The sequence below is a fragment of the Lemur catta genome, chromosome 19, assembly GCF_020740605.2.
Source record: "Lemur catta isolate mLemCat1 chromosome 19, mLemCat1.pri, whole genome shotgun sequence".
Taxonomy (NCBI): Eukaryota; Metazoa; Chordata; class Mammalia; order Primates; family Lemuridae; genus Lemur; species Lemur catta.
The window spans coordinates 33,162,659-33,184,342 of NC_059146.1; the positions used below are offsets into that span (position 1 = coordinate 33,162,659).

The following is a 21,684-nucleotide window of genomic DNA, read 5'->3' on the forward strand; positions in this document are numbered from 1 at the left end:
GCAAAAACTTTAATTTCTCACAAAGAAAAGTCCAGTCCCAGGTAGCTGCACTGGTGAATTCTACCAAACATTTAAAAAGAAATAAGGCCAATCCTTCCTAAACTATTCCAGCCAAACGGAGCAGGAGGAGGAGGAGGAGGAAGAAACACTTCCCAACTCATTCTAAGACCTATGTTAATCTGATACCAAAGCCAAAGACATCACAAGAAAAGAAAATTACAGACAAATATTTCTCAAAAAACCCACAACACAACCTTAGCAAACCGAATTCAGCAGCAGATAAAAAGGATTATACACCGTGACCAAGTGGGGTTTATCCCAATAATGTGAGGTTAACGTGTTAACGTAATACACGGTCTTAACAGAATAAAAGATGAAAATACTCAATCCTCTCAATAGATGTGGAACAAGCATCTGACAAAATCCAACACCTGTTTGTGGTTAAAAAAATTATTTGTGAATAAACTAGTAACAGAAGGAAACTTCCACAAACTCATCCAGGTCATCTACAAAAATCCTACAGTGACCATTGTGCTTCTTGCTAGAGGATTGAATAATTTCCCCCTAAGATCTGGAAAAAAGCAAGGAAGTCCACTGTCACAACTTCAATTTCATATTGTTCTAGAAGTTCTATTCAGTTCAATCAGGCAAGAAAAAGAAATAAAAGGCATTCAGATTGGAAATGAAGAAGTAAAGATCTCTTTATTTATAAACAACATGACCCTGTATTTAGAAAATCCTAAGGAAATCCTGTAAAGAACTACGAGAATTAATCAACAAGTTACATGGTACAAGATCAATACACAAAAATCAATTGTCTTTCTATAACTAGCAGTGAACAATCCAGACCTGAAATTACAGAAATAATTCCACTCCCTGTAGCATCAAAAAGAGCAAAATACTTAGGAATAAATTTAACAAAAGAAGGGTGAGACTTGGATACTGAAAGTCACAAAATACTGCTGAAAGGACTTACAGAAGGTGTAAATAAATGCAGAGACATCCCATGTTCATGGAGTGGAAGACTTGATATTGTTAAGAGGGCGTTTTATTGATCCTAGAATTTACATAGAAATGCAAAAGACTCAGAATTGGTAAAACAATTTTGAAAACGAACAAAAAAGCTGGAAGCTTTACACTTGCTGATTTCACAATTTATTATCAAGACAGTGTATTAATACTATTGACAAAGGATAGATATATAGACCAAGGGAATTGAATTGAGATTCCAGAATTAAACTCTCACATTTATGGTCAATTTATTTTCGACCAAGGTGCCAAGACAATTCAACAGGGAAAAGACAGTCTTCAGCAGGTGCTAGGTGCTGGGATAATTGCATATCCATGTGCAAAAAGATAACGTTAGACCATGACCTCACACTATACACAAAAAGTAACTCTAAATGGGCCACTGTTTAGATATTGAGAACTAAAACTATAAAACCTTTAGAAGAAAACACAAGAGAAAATCTTTATGATCATAGATTAGGCAAAGATTTCTTCACCAACAGCGCGATGCATTAAAGAAAAAAATTGATGGATTGCACTCCAAATTTAAAGCCTTTTACACTTCAAAAGACACCATTAAGAAAATGAAAAGACAAGCCACAGATGGGAGAAATTATGTACAAATCTAATTGTAGTTGTATCTAGAAAATAAAGAATTACAACTCAACAAAAAGACAAACAACTCAATTTTTTAAATGGGTGAAATATCTGAATAGATAATTCTATTCAGATATTTCACTAAAGAAGATATTTCGATGGCAAATAGACACATGAAAATATGCTCAATATTGTTAGTCCTTAGAGAAATGCAAATCAAAACTGCAATGAGATGCCACTTCCTACCCCCACCAGAATGGCTATAATTAAAAAGATTGATAATAACAAGTGTTGACAAGAATGTGGAGCAATTGGAGCCCTCATACACTACTGGTGGGGACATAAAATGGAGCAGCCATTTCAGCCAACAGTTTGACAGTATCTTCTAAATTTATCGCAAAGCTGAGGACAGTCCCCAGCTACATGGGAGGCTGAGGTGGGAGGATCACTTGAGCCCAGAAGTTCAAGGCCAAGCTGGGCAACATGGCAAAACCCTTTCTCTTAAAAAAAAAAAAAAAGAATAAATAAAAAAAAAATTTAACACAAATTTACTATACAACCTAGCAATTCTACTCCTAAGTGTCTACCCAAGAGAAATGAAAATATATATTCACATGATGGCTTGCATGTGAATGTCCATAGCAGCACTAGTCATTATAGCCAAAAGGCATAAACAATCCAAATATCCATAAACCAGTGAACAGATAACCCCAAACTCCATGACTAGAACCCTACTTGGCAAGAAAGAGAAACAAACCACAGCTGACTATTGAATTGTGCAGGTTCACTTACGTGCAGATTTCTTCCGCCCCTGCCACCCCTGAGACCGCAAAACCAACCCCTCTTCTTCCTCCTCCTCCCCAAGGATGAAGACCTTTATGATGATACATTTCCATTTAATGAGTGGTAAATACATTTTCTCTTCCTTATGATTTTCTTAATAACATTATCTTTTCTCTAGCTTACTTTAAGAATGCAGTAGATAACATACACAACATACAAAATATGTGTTGATCAACTACGTATGTTATTGATAAGTCTTCCGATCAAAGTAGGCTATTAGTACTTAAGTTTTGGGGGAGTCAAAAAGTTATACTGCACAGGGGGTTAGTGTCCCTAACCCACGTGTTGTTCAAGGATCAACTATACCCATATAGAAACAGGTTGGTGGAGGGAGGTCCTGGCCTGGCTGTGACGCCCCAACCGGACCCCCCCGTTAACACGCTGGGCCTGCCTCCCCACCCCCTCTCTGTAGACAGAACCGCTCAGATGGTGCCAAGCCATGTCCCTGGCCCTCCCCTTCTTGTCCTCTGACTTGTGGGAAGTCCTAGCACAGTCTTGGACGAAAAGTGGGTGCCAGACAACGCCCCGCCCCGAGGCCACCACTGAACACGTCCCATTTCAGCCGCTGTGGAAAGGGAGGTGGCTGTTCGGCGTGGACACTGAAAGCCCCTTGGAACAGGGACCTTTCAATAAATAGCTCTACAACCAATGAGTGGAAGTGGAAAAGTTCCCCCATCGGGAAGAGCCCACCCGCTCCTTGCCCGGGGTCTTCTGTTCTTGCCGGCTGCCCCTCCCATTCCCCAGAGAAGGGGCGAGGCGCACAGATTTTGCAAACCCTGCATGTTGCACATGCCTGATGAGCAGACAGACTTGATTTAAGCCCAGAAAATCCTTTAATTACGGCCGCTACTTCTGGCTGGGTTCTGGGAAGGAACTAATTCAAGCAGTGATCACTCAACCTGAACTATTATGGATGTAATTTCATTATTCGGTCTGTCTGGGTCACAGGCAAGGGGCTACAATAACTGGTTTTGCCGAGTGCCTCTTGGAGTGCCAAGTCCTCATTCACTGCTGTGGCTGACAACTACAGACAGCTCACCCAGTAGTGCCTGTCACCCGCCCCTGGGCAGGTGAAAATGTCAGGGTACGCCCCGAGCAGCCGGCCCCAGACTTCACGTGAAGTGTCTCCCACGCGAGCCGTGTGCCTGAGGCACGCACCCCTCGCGGCTGTGCAGTGGTACCGAGGTGAGCACACACACGCCCGTACATACCCAGGATCGCGGATGAGGGCCAGGTTTGTCCAGAAATGATGCTTCCTTTATTCCAGCAACAGAAGCTTGCGGGTGGGTGCAAGTATTTGCATTTGAGTAACTGTGTGTAAAGGGAAGTTCCAGCCACGTGCCCTCCCCAGAACCCCACTTCCTGGCCCTCGCCTCCCCAACATCTCTGCTGACCAGTCACCTTCCGGATCCCCAGGTCCCTGCCTGACCCAAACGGTGACCAGAGGCCTGGCAGGGCTCCTGGCCCCTGACCGGGACAGGGCCACAGCCGGACTCTGAGACCACCGTTGGTCAGCTCTGCTCACGGCCCCCTTGGGGGTCTGGCCTGATGGGAGCCCTGCAGGGCTGGAAAGAGTAAACAGAGTCCCCTTCCCACCAAGGAGACCCAGCACCTCCCTGTCCTCCCAGGCGGCACAGGCAGAGCAGGCGAGCTGTCAGACACGGCCGGACGGAGTTTGGGATGTTGGACAGACCCTCTCCTTCCAGCCTGTCCAGCCGAGGGGGACACGTTCTAAACGAGAGCTGCCTCTTAACATCAGGGGACTCCACATAAATATGTGTTACAGATTGCTAGTTTTTTTGAAAGAACAAGAACAAAAAGAAGACCTGGCCACTTGGGCCACATTCTTGCACAGAACTCTGCCCCTGGGGCCGTCTGTCCTCTTCCCCCCACCCCATCCCCCGTGTCCTGTGCTGCCCTGCTCAGATCCATCTTCTGATGGGTTCTGGTGACCCCACCCAGGTCTTACTGACATCCCCTCATTCCTTTCTCTTCCCCATCTCCCTCCCCGGGGCAGGCCCAGATACTGAGGGCAAAGGTCAAGTTCACCCCCAGATGGCTGTAGCCTTGGGGGAGGTGTGATGGGGGTCACAGGACTCCATCTGCGATCAGAGAGGGCCAGGGCAGCCTGCCCAGGGCTAAGCACATTCCCAACCAAAACACGGTGAGGGGTCCACAGACCATCCCCCTCAGTCCAGCCCAGGGGGAGAACCACTGACCAGGGAAATGCCTTGACCGGGCCTCAGTGCAAGAAGAGAGGCAGCCCCCGCCCTCCCTCTAGGACCCCAGACTGTGAACATGAGCCCCCCAGGTGCCCACCCTCCACCGGGAGCGGCCTCTCCGCAGGGGCTCCTGGGCAGCAGCTGCCAGGGGCAACCGAACCAATTTGAGCTCAGCTATTTCCCCCACACAAATAAAATTTTAAAAGGAGAGAATCTTCCACTGACTTTCACTATGATTCAAGTTAAAACTGCAGAGTCACAAATCCTGGAAAATCAGCGTCACAGTGAAACCATCGGCAGGTACGGAACGGTGAGCTTTGGGCTTAAACGGGATCTGCCGGGCAGCTCCCAGCTTCCTGCGAATGCTGTGAGGAAGAAGACCACGACCCTAAAGGCACACAGTGGTGCCAGCCTAAATGGAAGAGCCGGCAGCGTACCCCCAGGGCGGGCAGCCGGGGCCAGCGAGGGCACACGGGTCTCGGCCCACACCCAGGCCACCCGCGACGGGCCCAGCCCACCCTGGAGACCTGCACCTGCCTCCAGACCCGGCTCTCCAGTGATTCTGTTGTCATAACTACCACCATGACCTTTCAGGGTTCTAAGAAACCAAGAACCGCCCAGTGGCCACGGAGAAGGACAACAACCGTGGCTACAGCCCCGTCCCTGGAGCCTGTGCTGACTCAGAGCCTTTCTCTGCTGCTGGCAGCAGGAACAGGGGCTCTAGCAGGGCAGGAAGGTTAGCACGTGTGAGCACCCGCCGGCACCCTCCCCACGCTGGCCGTGGGGCCTGCTCCAACTCACTGTGTCCCAAGGCCCTCCTCCCCGCAACCCAGAGGCTCCAGGCCCAGTGGGGGTGAGGGCCGGGAGGGGGCCAGGCGGAAGGGGCCTGGCCGTGGGGACTGGGGTTTCACCTGCCCTCCACCACTCCCTGGCAGATCCCCCGGGCTGAGTGCGAGGCTTGGCTCTGATGCCAAGTGACTCACTGAAGGTGCCTGGTCAGTGAATGGGGACGTAGGTGGAGGAGGCGTGGGGCACAGGCGGAGGGAAAGGAAGCTCAGCCCGTGGGGAATCCCTCCCCAGCCCCCAGTCTCAAGCCGAGCTCTGGACCAGACGTCATTCGTGGGCATTGTCTGCCCACACGCACCGTGACCCCACCTCCTCCTCCCCTGTCCCCCAGCCCCCCAGCGCATCTGGGCAGGGCAGAGTGGGAAAGGGGTCACCCCACACCTGAGATCCACTCTGGGCCTTCTGAGCTGTGACTCATGTCGCAGGTGAACAGAGCCCGATTCACCCCCTCGAGGTCCCTCAGGGAACAACTGTGGAGACAGAACCCGAATCCGGGGTTACCTGAGGACGGGGCAGGCATTGGAGCCACCAGCCCTGCCGGGCCCCGCCCAGCCCCCCACACAATGGGAGACCCAGTTTTCCAGCCGACTGTAATTTCAGAAGCTGACTTTGTTGTGGGCTTTATTAACCAAAAAAGCCTTGGGGAGGAGCCTTGGGGCCTGGGTTCAGGGCGTTGGCTTTTACCAAAATCTGCTGGGTGTTGGCACAAAATGTCCTTTGAGGAAATGGCAGAATAACATCAGAAAATAAAAGAAACGTAGACTGTGACACTAACTAGTAGCAACAGGAGAGGACAGAGAGGGCTGAGCCCTGGCTTTGGAATCAGACAGATCTGGGTTCAAATCCTGGTGGGGCCACTCTGGCTGCAGGACTTGGGGTTACTGACATAACCCGCCTGAGTCTGAGCTGAGGACGACGAGGACGCCTGCCACCTGCTGCAGCCAGCAAAGGAAGATGGAAGGAAAGTTCTCGGACCGTGCCAGGCACCCGATAAACAGTAACCACGACTATGGTTCATGCACACGGAAGCTTAGTTACATTGTCTCATTTTACAAATTACCATCATACATGTATCAAGCTGTGCTTTCCAAAGCCATCTTTGCCCATGACGTCATTAGATCCACACAAGGATCCTGTCTTCTATTTTTAGCATTTTACTACAGTTCCTTTAAAATGTAAGTCTCACTCTTACTGGACATGACAGTCCCAATTTTCTGTTCTGCTCTCCTTTGTAATTTCCCCACCCCTAGGAACCTTTAGTGTAACAATTCCGGGATCATTTTCTATTAATATCAATTTTCAGATTATAGCAATATGATGTCTGTTTCCTAATTTAATTAGGTGATTCCTGTTATTAGTTCCTACATGCTCATTATTTTTCATTTAGCATATTTTAATGCACCGAAAGAAAGTGAGGCTCAGGCTAGAGCCCCCCGGGGTGTCTTCTGCAGGAGGGGAGTATCTGCTCCACCTGAGGGCGGGGGGACCCCGGAGGTCAGGACCACGTAGAAGACGGGCGGGGGACACAGGTAGGGACAGCTGCAGGGACTGGCCCAGGCTCAGGTGAGAGAGGGCAGGGCTGGTAATCTCCCACTGCAGACACGGGGCCCGCAGCAGGCACCCCAAATTGGGGCCTCCCAGGGAGTGCAGCAGGGAGGGTCCTTTGTTGCACCCTTTCCAAACAGCAGAAGCCAACAATGACTCCAGAGCTGGCACCATCGGGACCCAAACCCACTGCGCTCAGTGTGTCCAGACATGGCTGCATGTTTTGCCCCTGCCTCCTTCTGGCACTTGTTGGGCCATCGCCATGTGGGGGCTCCGTGGCCACCCCCCATCAATACTGGCCCTTGTACCACTCCCAGGGGCACCCGTGCCAATGCAGCCTACGTAAACACCACCCCGGAATTAGCCAGAACACGGCCCGGGTGGTGCCCTGTCTGGTGCAAAGCGGCAGCTGGGGCTTGGCCATCTGTGCCCCTGGGCTCTGGCCACCCCCTGTCCCCTCCCCACCTCCAGTTGTACATTCTGAGCCCACCAGTGTCCTTCCCTCTGCCAGCACAGCAATGGCTGCACTGGCCCAGAAAGAACCCCCACAAAGACATTCTGGACTTTACCAGAAAAAGGAGGGCAGGAATCCCAGGGCCGTGCTTGGAAGGGGAGCACTCTTACGAGCACGCCACCCACAGCTGTGACCTGGAGAGCCTGGTGCATGCGGTGACAAGGAGGGGACCCTCAGTGGGTGGCTTTCCCAGAGTGAAACTGTCTCTGCTGTGGCCCAAGAAAGGTGAGCCCTGGCGGGCAAGCAGCCCTTGCCGGCGTGCAGTGAGAGAGTTTGAAGACACTGCAGGTGCGTTGTTTAGAAACACTGGATCCTGAGAGTCCCAGCCCTGCTGATTCTGAGATGATATATTGCCAGCTACTTAACAGGATGGATCACTGCAATTACATGTCACTTCTGATATTCACAGTCACAACAAGGATGTGTCAGCCTCGCAAGGTTTGTAGGAAATATATATGATGTTCTGCAATGCCATTAAGGAGACGGTTTCAGGAAACAGCCTCGAGAGGATTCCAATAAAACCCACCTGCTCTGGAAAAGCAGGCGGCTCCATGGAAACCACAGGGGCTGCTGCCCAGCCCGGGATGGAGCAGGGGCCGACACAGCCACAGGAGGACCGGACTGGCTTCCCAGAGGTCCAGCAGGCCTTCCCACCCTGAGGCCCACCTGGCCCAGCTGCCCAGAGAAGGTAGATGGGGGTGGCCACTGCACCTCGTTTACTCTGTCGCCCCACCTGGGTGCATTGTTGAGAGCCTCTTAGCAGTTACCCCTGTGGCTCTGGCCCACCCAGGGCTTTTGTCCTGGTGATATGGTCTGAGAGCTCCAAGGAGTCACTCTAGGGGCCAGACAAACCTGTCATTGCAGTGTGGCCCTCACACTGGCGCAGGCAGGCTGTGTGTCCTTGGCAACTGTGGGACCCAGAGCGAGCGCCACACTTTCTTCCATCAACACAGCCCCACCTCCAGGAAACCCAAACAAGAGCTGGGGTGTCTGGGCTGCTGGCTTTGCCAATTTCTAGCCAGGAGTCGTCGGGCATGACGTTCTGCAGCGTGTGCTCCAGAGAGACCCCAGCTCCAATAGTGTCACCTAGCCCCATGTCACTGCTGCCACTGGAGGGCAACACCTCTCACGCACAAGTGAGGACAAAATAGTGGCCCACAGCTCCCCTCCTCCAGGGAGCCTTCCTGACTCCTCTGGCTCTCATCTCTGGAGCCAGGATGCACAGCCTGCCTTGTCCTCTGAGTGTCCCCTGGGTCAGTTCTGGCTCTTCCCCCCGACCCCCTGAGGCAAGGCCGAGTCCCCCCTCCACTGCCCCAGCCTGGAACCCTCTAGGGAAGGGCCTGGGGGACCTCCTTCCTGCACCCACAGATCGGAGGCTTCTGAGAGTGCGGACTGAGCTTCTTCCTCCCACTCCAGCCCCTCCTCTGCACCCCTCCCCCACCCCGGCACAGCTGGGTGGTGGGGCTCACAGTGGCCTTGCTCAGATGGGCACACACAGGTCTCCTCCCCTGCTGGCGAGCCCAGGGCCCAGGCGTGGAGTCCCCATCGCAGGACAAGGTGAGCAGCTCTGGGCAGAAGCCTGGTTTTCAGCCCTGGCACCCAGCCCGCAGGGAGTATGGACAGCTTCCAGCGCAGGCTCTGGCTCCCCGGCCTGGAGACGTGGAGCAGACACGAGTCTACAGAGACGCCAGCCCCTCCAGCAGGGCGAGGTTCTCCAGCACCCCCTTCCAGCCCGCGTGGCCCAGCACCCGGCCTGGGGTGCGTGAGGGCGACGGTGGGAGTGTGTGGACCTGTGAACTGAGATGTGGGTGCAGAGGGGCTGGGCAGGTGGGGCTCCCTGACTCTGGCCTGATCTGTGGGCTGGAGCCCCTGGGTGGAGGAGTTCCAGGGCAATGGCACACGCCCTGCCAAGCATCTCAGATGCCGTAAGCCCCAAACAGAACACACAGTCCCCTGCCCCCTCCCCGAGACCTCTCCCCATCTGGCACAGCTGCCTTGGGGAATGGCACCCCTGACCACCCTCTGCCAGAGCCAGAAACCCCAGAGTCCTCCTGAACCAGACCCTTACCCTCCTCACCCTTCCACCCACAAGGTCACCAGGTCTGCACCCAATGCCTTTGGTGGCCTCGAATCCACCCCTCGCCCAGCCCTGTCTGCCCTAGGCCTGGCTGTCTCTCTGCTTCACTCGACACCCTCCCAGCAGGTCTCCTGGCATTTGTCGCGTCTCCCCCTCTGCTCCCTCCCACAGCCACACAACATGCAGCCACCAGAACGGACTTTCTGAGGCACCGCTCCCCGCCCCAGACACCCCAGAGCTCCCATCACGCCCGGCAAAGACCGGCTCCTCTGCTGCGCTCCAACGGCTTGCTGGGCCTGGGGTTGTGTCTTCTGCCACAGGTCACGTTCCAGCCCTAACCCACCTGGAGTTGTCCACCTGCTACGGTCTCTCATGCCTCCAAACCTTTATCCACACTGTCCTCTCTGCTCCGGGCAACAGTGGTGCCACAGTGCTGGGGATGCAGTTTGGTGCAGTGGTGGACAGGCAGCTGCCCCAGGACACATCCCAGCTCTGAGCCCACAGCTGAGTGGCCTTGGGCACAGTTCTTAACCTCTCTCACCTCAGTAGTCTCATCTGTCAAATGGGGAAATAGCAATTAACTCATGGGGGTTTTAAAGTATCAGATGAGTATTAAATACACACAAGGTGCTTGTGATAGTGCGTGGCACAACGTGAGGCCTGGGAGCGCTGGCGAGTGTCAGTGTTGTGGTTGCTTCTGTGTCCGCCCCGCCCTCGACACTCTGTCGTAAATAGGGCTCATTTATTGTAAGAATTAAATGCATTAAAACACGTCAAGTGCTGAGCACAAGACCTGGCACACGGTAAACACTCCATGTTCGTTATTACTGTTACCCTTGAATGCCCCTGTGCCCGCAGGGAGTGCCTCGGGGCAGGTTACAGCCTGAGAGGTCCCCAGGGACTGCCCAGGCCTTGGTCTGTGCTGGGGGTCCCGGGGTGGGGGTGCGGACTGCTGCTGTCCACCGCGGCTGCCTCCCCTCCTCGCCACCCCAGAACCGCCGCCCACAACCTCTTAACTCCCAGCAAAAGCAAAGTGCTCTGAAACACGGGGTAGCCCTACTTTAAGAAAACTCACTCTGCAAAAGCCAAATATTAGGCAAAAAAACCCAACTATGTATAGTGTGCTAGCAACAGAATCTGTATCATAGGTCATTTTTTTATGTATCAGAGTAAACCAATCAATCCACCGTGCACTTTCGCTTCATGGGTCACTAACAGTGACGCTCCTTGCCCCATTAAAACAAAATCCATTCCACTTAAAAGAATGAAGGAACGATAAAATCAGAACATTGCCACTGTGTAACCCTAATGAACGGATAGATCTGGGCACGATAATCGGTGGCCAGTGACATCGCAAGAGAGCCGGGTGGACTCGAGCTTCCAGACAGACGAACCCAGGACGCCAGGAATTCGTGCCAAGAAGAGCCTCCCAAAAGGAAAATACAACCCAAACCTATATCTGATCAAGCTCCAAGATTTACCTAATTTATTAGGACTACGAAGAACAGAAAACAATGTTAAACTACACCAAACAGGCCCAATGAACAAAATCCCAACTGAGGGACATTCTGTAGGACCCATGACTGGTTTCCCCAAATAAACAGCAAGAGAAAAATAAAGAGGGACAGGGAAATTTAGGATTAAAAGAGACTTAAAATACTCAGCAAAACTGCAATGTGTGGGCCTTATCTGGACACTGGATGGAACAAACTAGACATAAAGTTATTTATATTTGCGGGACAACTAGGAATTTGGATGCTAACTGGGCAATATTTTGACCATATTAAGGAATTGTTAAATTTGATAATACTAAGGAGCAGGTTTAGTGGTAATGTTTAAAAAAAAGAGTTCTTAACTTTTAAATTGGGAAATATATTGAAATATTTATGAACAAACCGATAGGATGTGTGGTCCAGGCTTCAAAACCAGACACAAGGAAAGAGGTTGATGTTGGCAAGGTCAGGGCCGGCCTCGCCATGCTGGGGGTCTGGGGTCCACAGGTGCATGGGGCTCATGTACTCACCTAATCTTCGGTGTGTATTCAAATCCTCCATGATAAAAAGCTCAAAAAGAAAGGCAGCTCATAAGATTCAGTTTGCCCGACCGAATGAGAAGTCTTTCTCCTGCAGCCCCCAGAGCCAGCGAGTTAGGGGTGTCATTCCTAGTTCTGGCCTCGTCTCTGAGTCTTTCTCTTGGAGAAGGGGTGAGTCTTGTCTCCTGGGTCAAGAATTAAGTTTCCTGCGAGCAGATGCCCTGGCCTCAGGGCCTGGCAATACTGGAAACTGGAAAATAATTGCACCTGGATAGGTGACTTCTCTGATACGCAAGAAACTATAATCTTAGAACGCAGGGAGTTTAACAGGTAGCTATTTCTCTTTCGAAAGATTTGCTTTAAAACACAGCAAAGTTTTTAAACATATGGTTTGATTTACAAAACTTAGCAACCACACAGGAGTCCATCGAATGCATGAGGCAGGTGAAGTTGGCAGGCTGGGCCAGGAGAAGTTCAGGTGCTGTTGGCACCTGGTAGCTCCGTGGGGGACACTCAACGATGCCAGACCCCAAGGGACCACAGCAACCGAGAACTCCGATGCTTTCTCCAGCTCCTTCCTGGAACTTCACGGGCTCCTCCTCCCCTCCCACCTTTGCAGTGCTGCACACGGCTGATCCCAGAGAATTCTGTCCTCAGCAAGGTTTGTGCCCCGGTGTGGAATTTCCTCCGTAGATTTCCCCAACCCCCTGGCCATGGCCTTGCCCAATCTGGACGGCAGGGCACCCTCCAGAGCCTGCACCTCCCGTGGACAGAAATCCGCGGAAAGACTCATCAGGGCCCTTGGGGCCACCCAGCCATGCAACTGGACGCACACACGTTGTACGCCCCGGTCTCCAACAGATACATGTAATCAAGGTTTATATGCTCAGAGAAGCCAACAGGATGGGATTGTTTCACTTGAAAGATCAGAAGAAAATTGTAACTAATGTTGTGGAAAATTACTTTGATATTGCTTTCTTGGTACGGAATCACAATTAGGCCGCCGCGCGAAGTACAGGGAAGAATAAATGAATAGCAACAAATCAACACAAACAGCCTGTGTCGGGAGCGCGTGGCTCAGGGAAAGTCACGTGGGCGTTACTTAAAGTTTTATGACCGTGTTTGGCGTGGTTTGCGTAGACCGTCGAGGCTGCCCGTCACCTGGCATGTGGGGATGGTGGTCCCGCCGCGCTGACCCTCAGAAGCCCCACGAGTGCCCCTCACCTGCTCTGCTGGCTGCAGGGGACGCTCGCCGCAGCTCATGCCATCTCCGAGCTCCTCCCCGAGGGTGTCACTCTACCCCAGAGACCCCAGCCGCATGGCCGTGCAGGAGTCGTGGCCACCAAACCAGCATCCCACCAGGAGTGTCCGGCCTGGCCCTGCAGCAGCACACACGGGCCCAGGCCCCCTGTCCCTGGCAAACATCATGGGCACACTCATGCCTCCCCTCCCAGGGCCCTCCCACAGGACACAGACTCTGGACACTCGGACCCTCTGCTCACATGTGTCCCCAGCCACATACACACCAAGACACGCACCAAGGACACGCATGCCCTTTACCCCGAGCAGTGTGCGAGTGCCCTTCCTCCCCAGTTTGCTTTGCACACAGCGCACAACCACGGGACCAGCTCTCAGTGCGCCCGGTGGCGCTGTCCCGGGGGCCCTGTTCTGCTGACGCACCGTTGCCGGCTATTCCGGGGCTCGTGTGAGGCTGCAAAGTCCCCACAGAGGAGCCAGCGCAGTCACGTGCACGTGCTTCTTCAGACGCCTGGGAGCAGCCAGACTCACTCCACACAGCCCCCACCTGCGGGCGGCCCAGGGTGAGTCAGCACCGATGACTCCCGCTGTCTCCAGGGGGCCATGGCCTGGGCTGCCTCCCTCTGACTGTTGGTGACGAAACGTCAGCTCATCGCCTCCCCACCTGGGGTCTCTGGCGGCAGCTCTGGCCTCCTCGTGCTCCTTCCGCCTTCCCTCCGGGTGCCCAGGGGTCTTCAACCCGCCATGACTCCCGCACGTCATGGGCGTCTGCCCGCGTTCGCAGAAGCAAAACAAGGGCGGGGGCGGCTTGCAGAGGACGACAGTGTGAGCCCTCGAGAGCTGGGTGTGGGGCCGGGGAGAGGCTGCAGCTTGGGTGCCCTTCGCCTGCCCGAGGGCAGGTGCCCGAGGCTGCACTCCCCCCTCCTGTGCTCTGGGGACGCCTCCGTCTAAGCTCAGCCTCCACTGCCCTTTTGTCCTGTCTCTGGTCCACGGCACTGAGTGCACATGGGGGGCGGGGGTGGGGGGAGAGAGAGAGAGTATGTGTGTGTGTGTGTGTGTGTGTGTGTGTGCACGTGCCCAACTGCCCCCAGGGAGATGGGGTACCTCTGGGGGTGCACAAGCTGGACTGTGAGGGGTTATCTTAACGGACTCACCCCAACAGGGGCCACTGCAGGGACACCTCGTTCTTCTCGCTCCGAGGCAGAGTGCTCCTGGCTTTGGCCTTGTCCTGGTGACCCCCAGCCCTGCAGCGTCTCTGGCGAAGGGGAGCTGGGCCTCAGCAGCAGGGACCTCGCCTGAGCTCCCCTCTCCACATTCCACCTGCCCTGAGATGCCAGAACCACCTTCCTGCTCCCCCCTCTCTGCCATCCACCGTCCCCAGCAGATCCCTGCCACCCAGGGAGGGTGCACCCCTCCAGTGCATCACCGGGCACAGGGGGAACAGGAAGCAGCGGGTGAGGGCAAGTGGGATCGGGTATTGCCCTCTCAAAGCCAGGGGGTCCCCTGACCCCCTTTGTCCAGGCCAGGGGGGCTAAATTTAAGGGTTCCCCAGGACTGGGCAGGGAAACCGAGTCTCCCTCGGGAGGCATCGGCTTAGGCAGAAGTTGTCCACCCTCTGATGTCCCAGACAATGCAAAAGAGACCTGAGAGGTGGCAGATTCCTGTTTATATCTGAGTTTCACCAAAGGCGACACTGGCTGGACAGACAGTGGCCTCGCCATCATCGCCAAGAGGCCACCCCGCTGCTGTGCGCTGACCGGAGGTCCGACAGCAGACACACACTCCCTCGCTGAGACCAGTGACTGCCCGGGAGCGAGGACCCCTCTGCTTGCCGGACAGACTCCGCCCCCAGGTCCCGCACATCAGGGCGGCCGTGGAGACCCGGGCCTCAGGCGGGGGCAGGCTCACCTGGCACCTGCTGGGGGGCGAGCTCCGTGGGGTCCTGCAGGCTGATGAAGAGGAGGAGGCCTGCAGCTCCAAACAGCAGGATGGACGAGAACATGCAGGCCAGCCGCATTGTTCCGGGTTGCAGGGTCATCCGGGGCTCGCTCCGGGGTCACCTCGCGGGTGTGGGAGGCACGTTCTTCCCTCATCGTCCACACCAGGCATCCATCAGGCCGAGGTCTGCAGGGCAGAGGGGAGACGGTCATCACCGAGTTGCAGGGCATCTGGGTAGGGGAGGCCCTGTCACCGCAGTGACCCCAGCACAATCCCTGGAGCCTCCGCCCTCTGCAGGTTACTCAGGTGTGTCCCTTCCACCTTTTCAAGCCCAGGGAAGCTGAGGGACACGCAACTGGCACCGTGGCTGGGACACCAGCTTCCTGCCAGGGTCTTCTGGATCTGCACCCCGGTAAAAACCACGGCATAAGACACTTCCTGTCCTTGCCTGGGGGAACCCAAGGGGACCCCCGAGACCCACAGGCGGTGACCAGGGCCACTCCCCTGCAGTGTCCAGGCTCTCTGAGCCTCCAAGCAAATGCATGTGCTTCCCATACGGGGGTCTCAGTATGGGTGGGGAGCTGGGTGCTCATCCCCAACAACTGGCCCAGGGGACAGAGAAGCTCCGGATCTGCCTCCACCCTGGGTCCTCACTACAGGAGTCTGGGGACGAGGGTCTCCACGGAGCAGGAGGTGTTGAGAAGGAGCCTCCCAGGCCTGGAGGATATTCGTGCCCAGACTGACCCCCCCCACACCAGCCAGGGCTATTGTCACTGGCAGAGGATGGATGAGCCAGCAGGATCGAGGTCCCACTGGACAGTCACACCAGTGAGACTCAAAGCTCTGGCCGGATCACAGTCGTCCCCACTCTCGAGGCCTCGGCCTGGGACTAACATCCCTCGTGATGCTGCAGGCAGACACCTGCTGCTCCAGCCGCCGCAGACCCAGAGCGTGCCCACGTGACCTGCCCCACCCTGGTCCCTCCTAAAGGACAGAGGAAGAATTCCTGACACCCCAGATACCAGCCAGTGAGGCCAACAGGGCAGGCTGTGGATTGCGACGGGGACACCCCAAGGCCATTTGCCCAAAGGCAGGACGTAAGCACCTGCCATAGGGCGGGGCGTGGGTGGCGTGTGGATGGCGTGTGCCGGCAGCAGGTATCCCGGGACCTCCCCTTCGAAGCAGGGTCGCTCTGTCTCCTGCACCCACTCTACCGGCCTAGGCCCAGGGAAACACCCTCTTTCCACCCAGGGAGCCCCGACACAGGGCTGTACCCCAGGGAGGTGAGGCCACGGGGCAGCTCCCAGCAGCCTCAGGGCCCAGAGCAGATGTGCTGCCCGGTGCAAGGACGTTTCCCTGCCGGGTGCAGCACCTCAGTCGGGGCACTGACCCTCACCTGCACCTGGCCCTGGCGCAGGACGCCCCACTGCCATCTCTTGGCGTCCAGCCTGCGGGGCACGAGGCAGAAAGCGAGGAAAAGAGCCCTGCCCCTCCCCTGCCCAGAAACCGCCCCCCCCCCAAGGACTAGATTGTTTCTGAGAAAAGCTCGGGGGCTGAGGAGTGTAAATCGCAGGGTTGGGTTTCTCCCCTCTGCAGTCTCTTTAATTATTTTTTCACTCAGTTAACTTTAATTAACCTGCCCCATGCCTCTCAGCGCCAGAACGCGCCTGGCGCCGGGCTCTCCGGGCTGTGCCGAGCAGGTGGTTCCCACGACCTCCGGCTTCCCCGTCCGGGAGGCGGCCCTGAGCTGGGTCTCTGAAGCTGGCTCCGGGCTCCAGGCCCCCCGACCTCACTGCGACAGCCCCTGCCCCAGAGAAAGACTGCTGCTTCCTTCGTCAATGGGGCCACCCCTGCCCTGTTTGCAGAGGGTGGAAATGGGCAGCCACGTGTCCACAAAGGTTCAGACCTAAAGCCCCTCATGTGCCTGCCCTGAACTGGGGGGTCCTGGGGGGTCTGGCTCACTGTCCTGCAAAGACACGGATGCAGCAGCACGGGCTCCAGGCCTCACGGAAGGACCAAGTCTGCTGCCCACAGCGGCCTGATGTCGAGGTCCCCAGCCCTTCCCTCAGCGAGGACAGAGCTGCACCGCGCAGGTCCTGGGCAGAGGGAGCGGCTGATGGGGCGGCAGAGCCGTTCTCTCCGCACCTCACCATGCGATGCCCAGGGAGTCGGGGGGAGGAAGAGGAAGAGTGGAAAAGACATCACATGCCAGCACGGGGGACAAGGCTCTCAGAGGGGGACCCAGGGGGCGGTTCAAGGCCTCTCAGAGCAGCCGCTGCCACATGGACACGCTCACACATGCACCTTGCCTATGGATGTGAGCCAGTGCGTGTGCACCGACACGTATACACACACATGCCCGGGTGCATGCTGGTGGGCATCTGTGCACACTCACCATCCGTGGTCCCAGCCAAGGCCCCTGCGGTAAAGAAACTGCCAGGAGCCCCTGAGTGTGCTGGCCGTGGCGTGGGCACACTCCTGGCAGCCACATCTGCCTGAGTCCGAGGCCAGTTTGAACCCGAGTGGGCTCCGACATCAGGACATTTTGTGAGGAGGGGTGGACAGAGGAAGGAGGGAAGAAAGGACGAGTTCATGGCTAGCACATAGCTGCCTGGTAAATGGCTAATAAACTGTCACCCAGTGTCGGCCCAAAGACTCCACGTCTTTGGACACAGGGGCTCAGGGCACGTGTGGTCACAGTCCGGCTTGTTCAGCAGCTGGGGCTGCAGAAGCGGCTACAGCAGAGCTGGTCTCCCCACGTCTCCCCAGTCTGTTAGGCTGCTGCCACTGCGGACTAAACGGGACCCGCCTGCGCAAGAGCCCGACCCCGGCTCTACCAAACACAGAAAAATTAGCCGAGGGCATCATGGCCCACGCCTGTAGTCCCATCTACTTGGGAGGCCGAGGCAGGAGGATCGTTTGAGCCCAGAATCGCTTGAGGTTGCAGTGAGCTAGGCTGACACCACTGCATTCTCTACTACCCGGGGTGACAGAGTGAGAACTTGTCTCAAAAAAAAAAAAAAGGACCAAACAGGTCCTGTAGCCACAACCTGTCCTCACTGAGTCAAGGACAACATCCTCACCCCCAAATCTGGGGGACGGGAGGACACAGCCCCAGGACCCCCATGGTGGTGGCGCATCAGCTGTTCTCACTTCTCCTTTCAAAGACCCTCCCCTTTGTTGGCTCTGAGAGGACACAAGCACCCTCTCCACCCCCAGGAACCTGCTGTTCAAGCTGCGTGTGGCTTCTTCTATCCAGCCCCCAAGCCCCGGACTCCAGCCTCTCCCTCTGGGACCCTCCTGCCCATGCTTGCTCTCACCGGGGACCATCTGACCAGCTAACTCCCTGCTCCATGCAAACGGGAATCAAAGGTTGGCACGCCTCCCCTCCCGCGTAACTGCCCCAGGACGGGGCCGACATCCTGGACCCTGTGGGAGCCTCCTTTCCCCAAAGGTGGGGACAGAGGAGAGGTCACCGACAGACCACCAGGCGTCCCAGAGAGTGCGTACAGCTGATCCTCTATTGTTTTCCCGAGGGTCCTATTCAAAGTCACATGTTATTGTCAAGGCAATAGGGAGAGGCTGGTCCAAAGGCTGTTTGTCTCCCTCTCCCGGGAGTCGAGTGCTGCCTGGAGAGTGGACGCCACCATCTGTCACAGGCCCGGCTGCCCGGGTGGGGGTGGGGTGGACACAGCCACAGGCCTTGGCTCCCAACTGGGACTGTCCCGTCCCCACCACAGACCGCAGCACACTCAGCTCCGATGACAAGGGCAAAACCTCCCTCACCTCCCTGCATCCCTTCCCAGACCAACAGACACTACGAAAATTCCAATTGCTGGGGCAGAGCAGGGGGAGGGTTATGCCAAGAATAATAAACAGCCCCCCTGAGTTTCCAGCAGCCCCTGCCGGCCCCAATTCCACGATTCCTAATCCTCCCAATCCTCCCGGCAGCTTTGCTCTGGAGGCCTGAATGGCGTCACCGATTTTTACTTTAAGGGAGAGGAAAAAAAAAAAAAGATCCAATTAATCTTGAAAACACCTCCTGGGACACACAGGCCAGGGCCAAGGATTCCTCGCATTTCCTTATTTATTTGATTTAAAAATTTGTCTCTTCGGAGAAACTCACTCCAGGGTACACGCAAGGGCTTGGGATTCAGCCCAAACACACGCACCTCCAGTGGCGACGGGCGGACGGACGCACGGACGGCTCCAAGGACACGCGCGGCGGCGGCGGCTGCCAGGCCTGGACGCTGGCCCCGAGGACGGCCCCTGGCTGCGGGGACCGGCCCCTCGCCCGCCGCAGGCAGCATGGGTGCACCCGCGTGGCCAGCAGACCCCGGCCCCGGAAAAGTTCTCTGTCCGGTCAGTCTCCTCTCGTGGGCAGAGCGAACAATGACGTCCCTGCCGGCTGAGGGCTCCGGGAGAAGCTGCTCGTTGGGAGACAGGCTGCTATGGCAACTTGAGGATGCAGCCAGGCACTGCCGTCACCTTGAATCCGGCACCGTGCCTTCTGCCGCGGCGGCGACAGAGGGGACCGCGCCGGGCTCTGCCGCCTCCGCACGGGCACTGGCGCCTGACCCCGGCTCCCCTCCTCGGCCTCCCGGCCCGGGAGCTCATCTGCTCCTCACCGGGCGGAGCGCACAGCCCCGTCCCCCGGGAGCGCCACCTCCATCTGTTTGTCAGACTAGTTCTTCCGCGTGCGCGGCGCCTGCTTACTTCTGAGACGGGGCTCTTCTCCTTTTCAGCTCATTAAAATCCTGCAGCTAATTAAAACTGCTCTAATGGCAGCAGCGGCGGCGGCAGCAAACTCTGGGACGAGTCCCTCCAGTTTTTATGCGTAGGCATAAAGTTGCAAGGCTCTGCACGGATGACGGATGGCCGCGAGTGCCGGGCTCTGAGGCGGGGCTGCGGACTCAGAGCTGCTTACGCCCGCGGCAGCGCGGCCTGCGGAGCGCTGGCCTGGGTCCTGAAGTCCCCAGGACCCAGTCTGGGCACACGCAGGTCCTCGTGGCCGCACCCCACTCCTGGGGGAGGCAATTCTGCCATCCCCTCCCCTGTGACCATGCGGAGTTCTCTGTGGCCCCCATGCTGTCTGCAGGGGAGACAAAGGGCATCCAATCAGGCTCAAATGGCCCCAAACCCCTGTCACCTCCGCCCCACTGGGCCCACCGCAGCCCCGCCCGCCACCACTGCATACCCAGAGAGAGGCTACGAGCGCAAGAGATGCCTGCAAACACACAGCTGCAGCGAGGGGGTCCTGAGAACCTCCTCTAGCAGCCGCAGACCACCACCTCCCCGACTGCTGCTGGGGGGGAACCCACTGTGGACACCATCTCCGCCCAGGACTTATCACATGTTGAGGGCATTTTACGCACGGGGCAGGGCAGTGGGCGGTAATTCTGCAGGTAGAGAAACTGAGTCCCTTTTCACCCCCACCCTGCAGAGTCTGGAATGCTGACTCAGCACCCCGAGTCCTGCGACCGTGTGAACCCCACTGTGTGGGCAGCGTTCACTGCCTGACGCAGACTGGGTGCCGGGGAGCAGCGGCGGGTCCCTCCTCTGTGTATTCCCGGCACCTGGCACAGCACCTGGCACAGGGAGGGTGATCATTCCTCTGCCGCACGTTGAATGAGCAGGAGCTCATAGATGGAAGCGTTTGGGGCATCTGGAGCGAGGCTCTCCGTGAACCTAGAATTTTAAAAAGGTCATTTATGTTTCAGGGAGCTGTGGGTTTGTTCTGATCAGGTCTGGGTTGCAATCGGGTACAAAGAGTAGCCCAATCCTGTGAGGGCAGAAGAGGCAAGACAGTGAGGCTCTCCCGGGGAAGGCAGCAGAGCCTCTCAGCTGGAAAATACACAACGCACACTCCCCACCAGGACACCCCTCTGGACCCTCATGTTGGTATGACAGATTTCAGATCACAGGGCCTGAAGACTAATATACTCTTAAAAAGGTAATCGCTGACTCTGCCTCTGTATATACATATATGCTACATGTGTAATACATCCACAAATGTACAAGTCATTTAGGTGCCATAAAACTGATCATACCTGAACCTTTAACATATTGCATGATGCTAGGAAACCCCCAAACAGAATTCCAGCTTGCACGTGTTGATCTAAGTCAATGCAAGCAACACATGCTACAACATGGGCAACCCTTGAGGACATTATGTTAAGTGAAACGAGCCAGTCACAGGAGGACAGATAAGTGTGACTGCACTCGTATGAACAGAGCATAGTCAGATTCACAGAGACAGAAAGTAGAACGGAGGTCACCGGGGCTGGAAGGAGGAACCTGGAGCTATTATTTAATGAATACAGGGTCTCAGTTTGGGGCAGTTTAGGATGATGAAAACATTCTGGAGATGGATAGTGGTGACTGCTGCACAGTAACGTGGATGTATTTAATGTCGCTACACTGTACACTTAGAAATGGTTAAAGTGGTAAATTTTATGTCATGTATATTTTACTACAGTAAAAAAAAGCAATGAAAACAGCTTGAGCAAAGCAGCTGGATGTCACAGGATAGATACCAGGCTCAGAGTGGCAGCCTCGGTTCTGCCCCTCTACTCGGGGTCTCATCCTCAGGACTTGATTTTCCCCGTGGCAGAATCAGTGCTCATCCCAAACACCCACCGCAGGTGAGTTCCTGAGTTCCCTGCAGCTCTGGTATGAGACAAATGTCTTGGAAAACAGAAAGGCACCTTGTGAGTTTTATTTGCATGAGGCAACTTTCAAGCAGAGCAGGTGGCCCTCTGGCAAGGGTGTCCTTCACCCGTACTCACCACGGATCAGGGTCACT

At 55.5% G+C, this 21,684-nt stretch overlaps 1 protein-coding gene across 1 annotated transcript in view; it reads right to left on the reverse strand.

The window, feature by feature from the left end:
* CHST8 (carbohydrate sulfotransferase 8) overlaps window positions 1-21,684 on the reverse strand; it is a 103,613-nt gene that overhangs the window by 43,371 nt on the left and 38,558 nt on the right. The window contains 1 exon segment of the mRNA XM_045531761.1: window positions 14,850-15,065. Coding sequence (XP_045387717.1) covers window positions 14,850-14,979 — 130 coding nt within the window. The 5' untranslated portion in view covers window positions 14,980-15,065.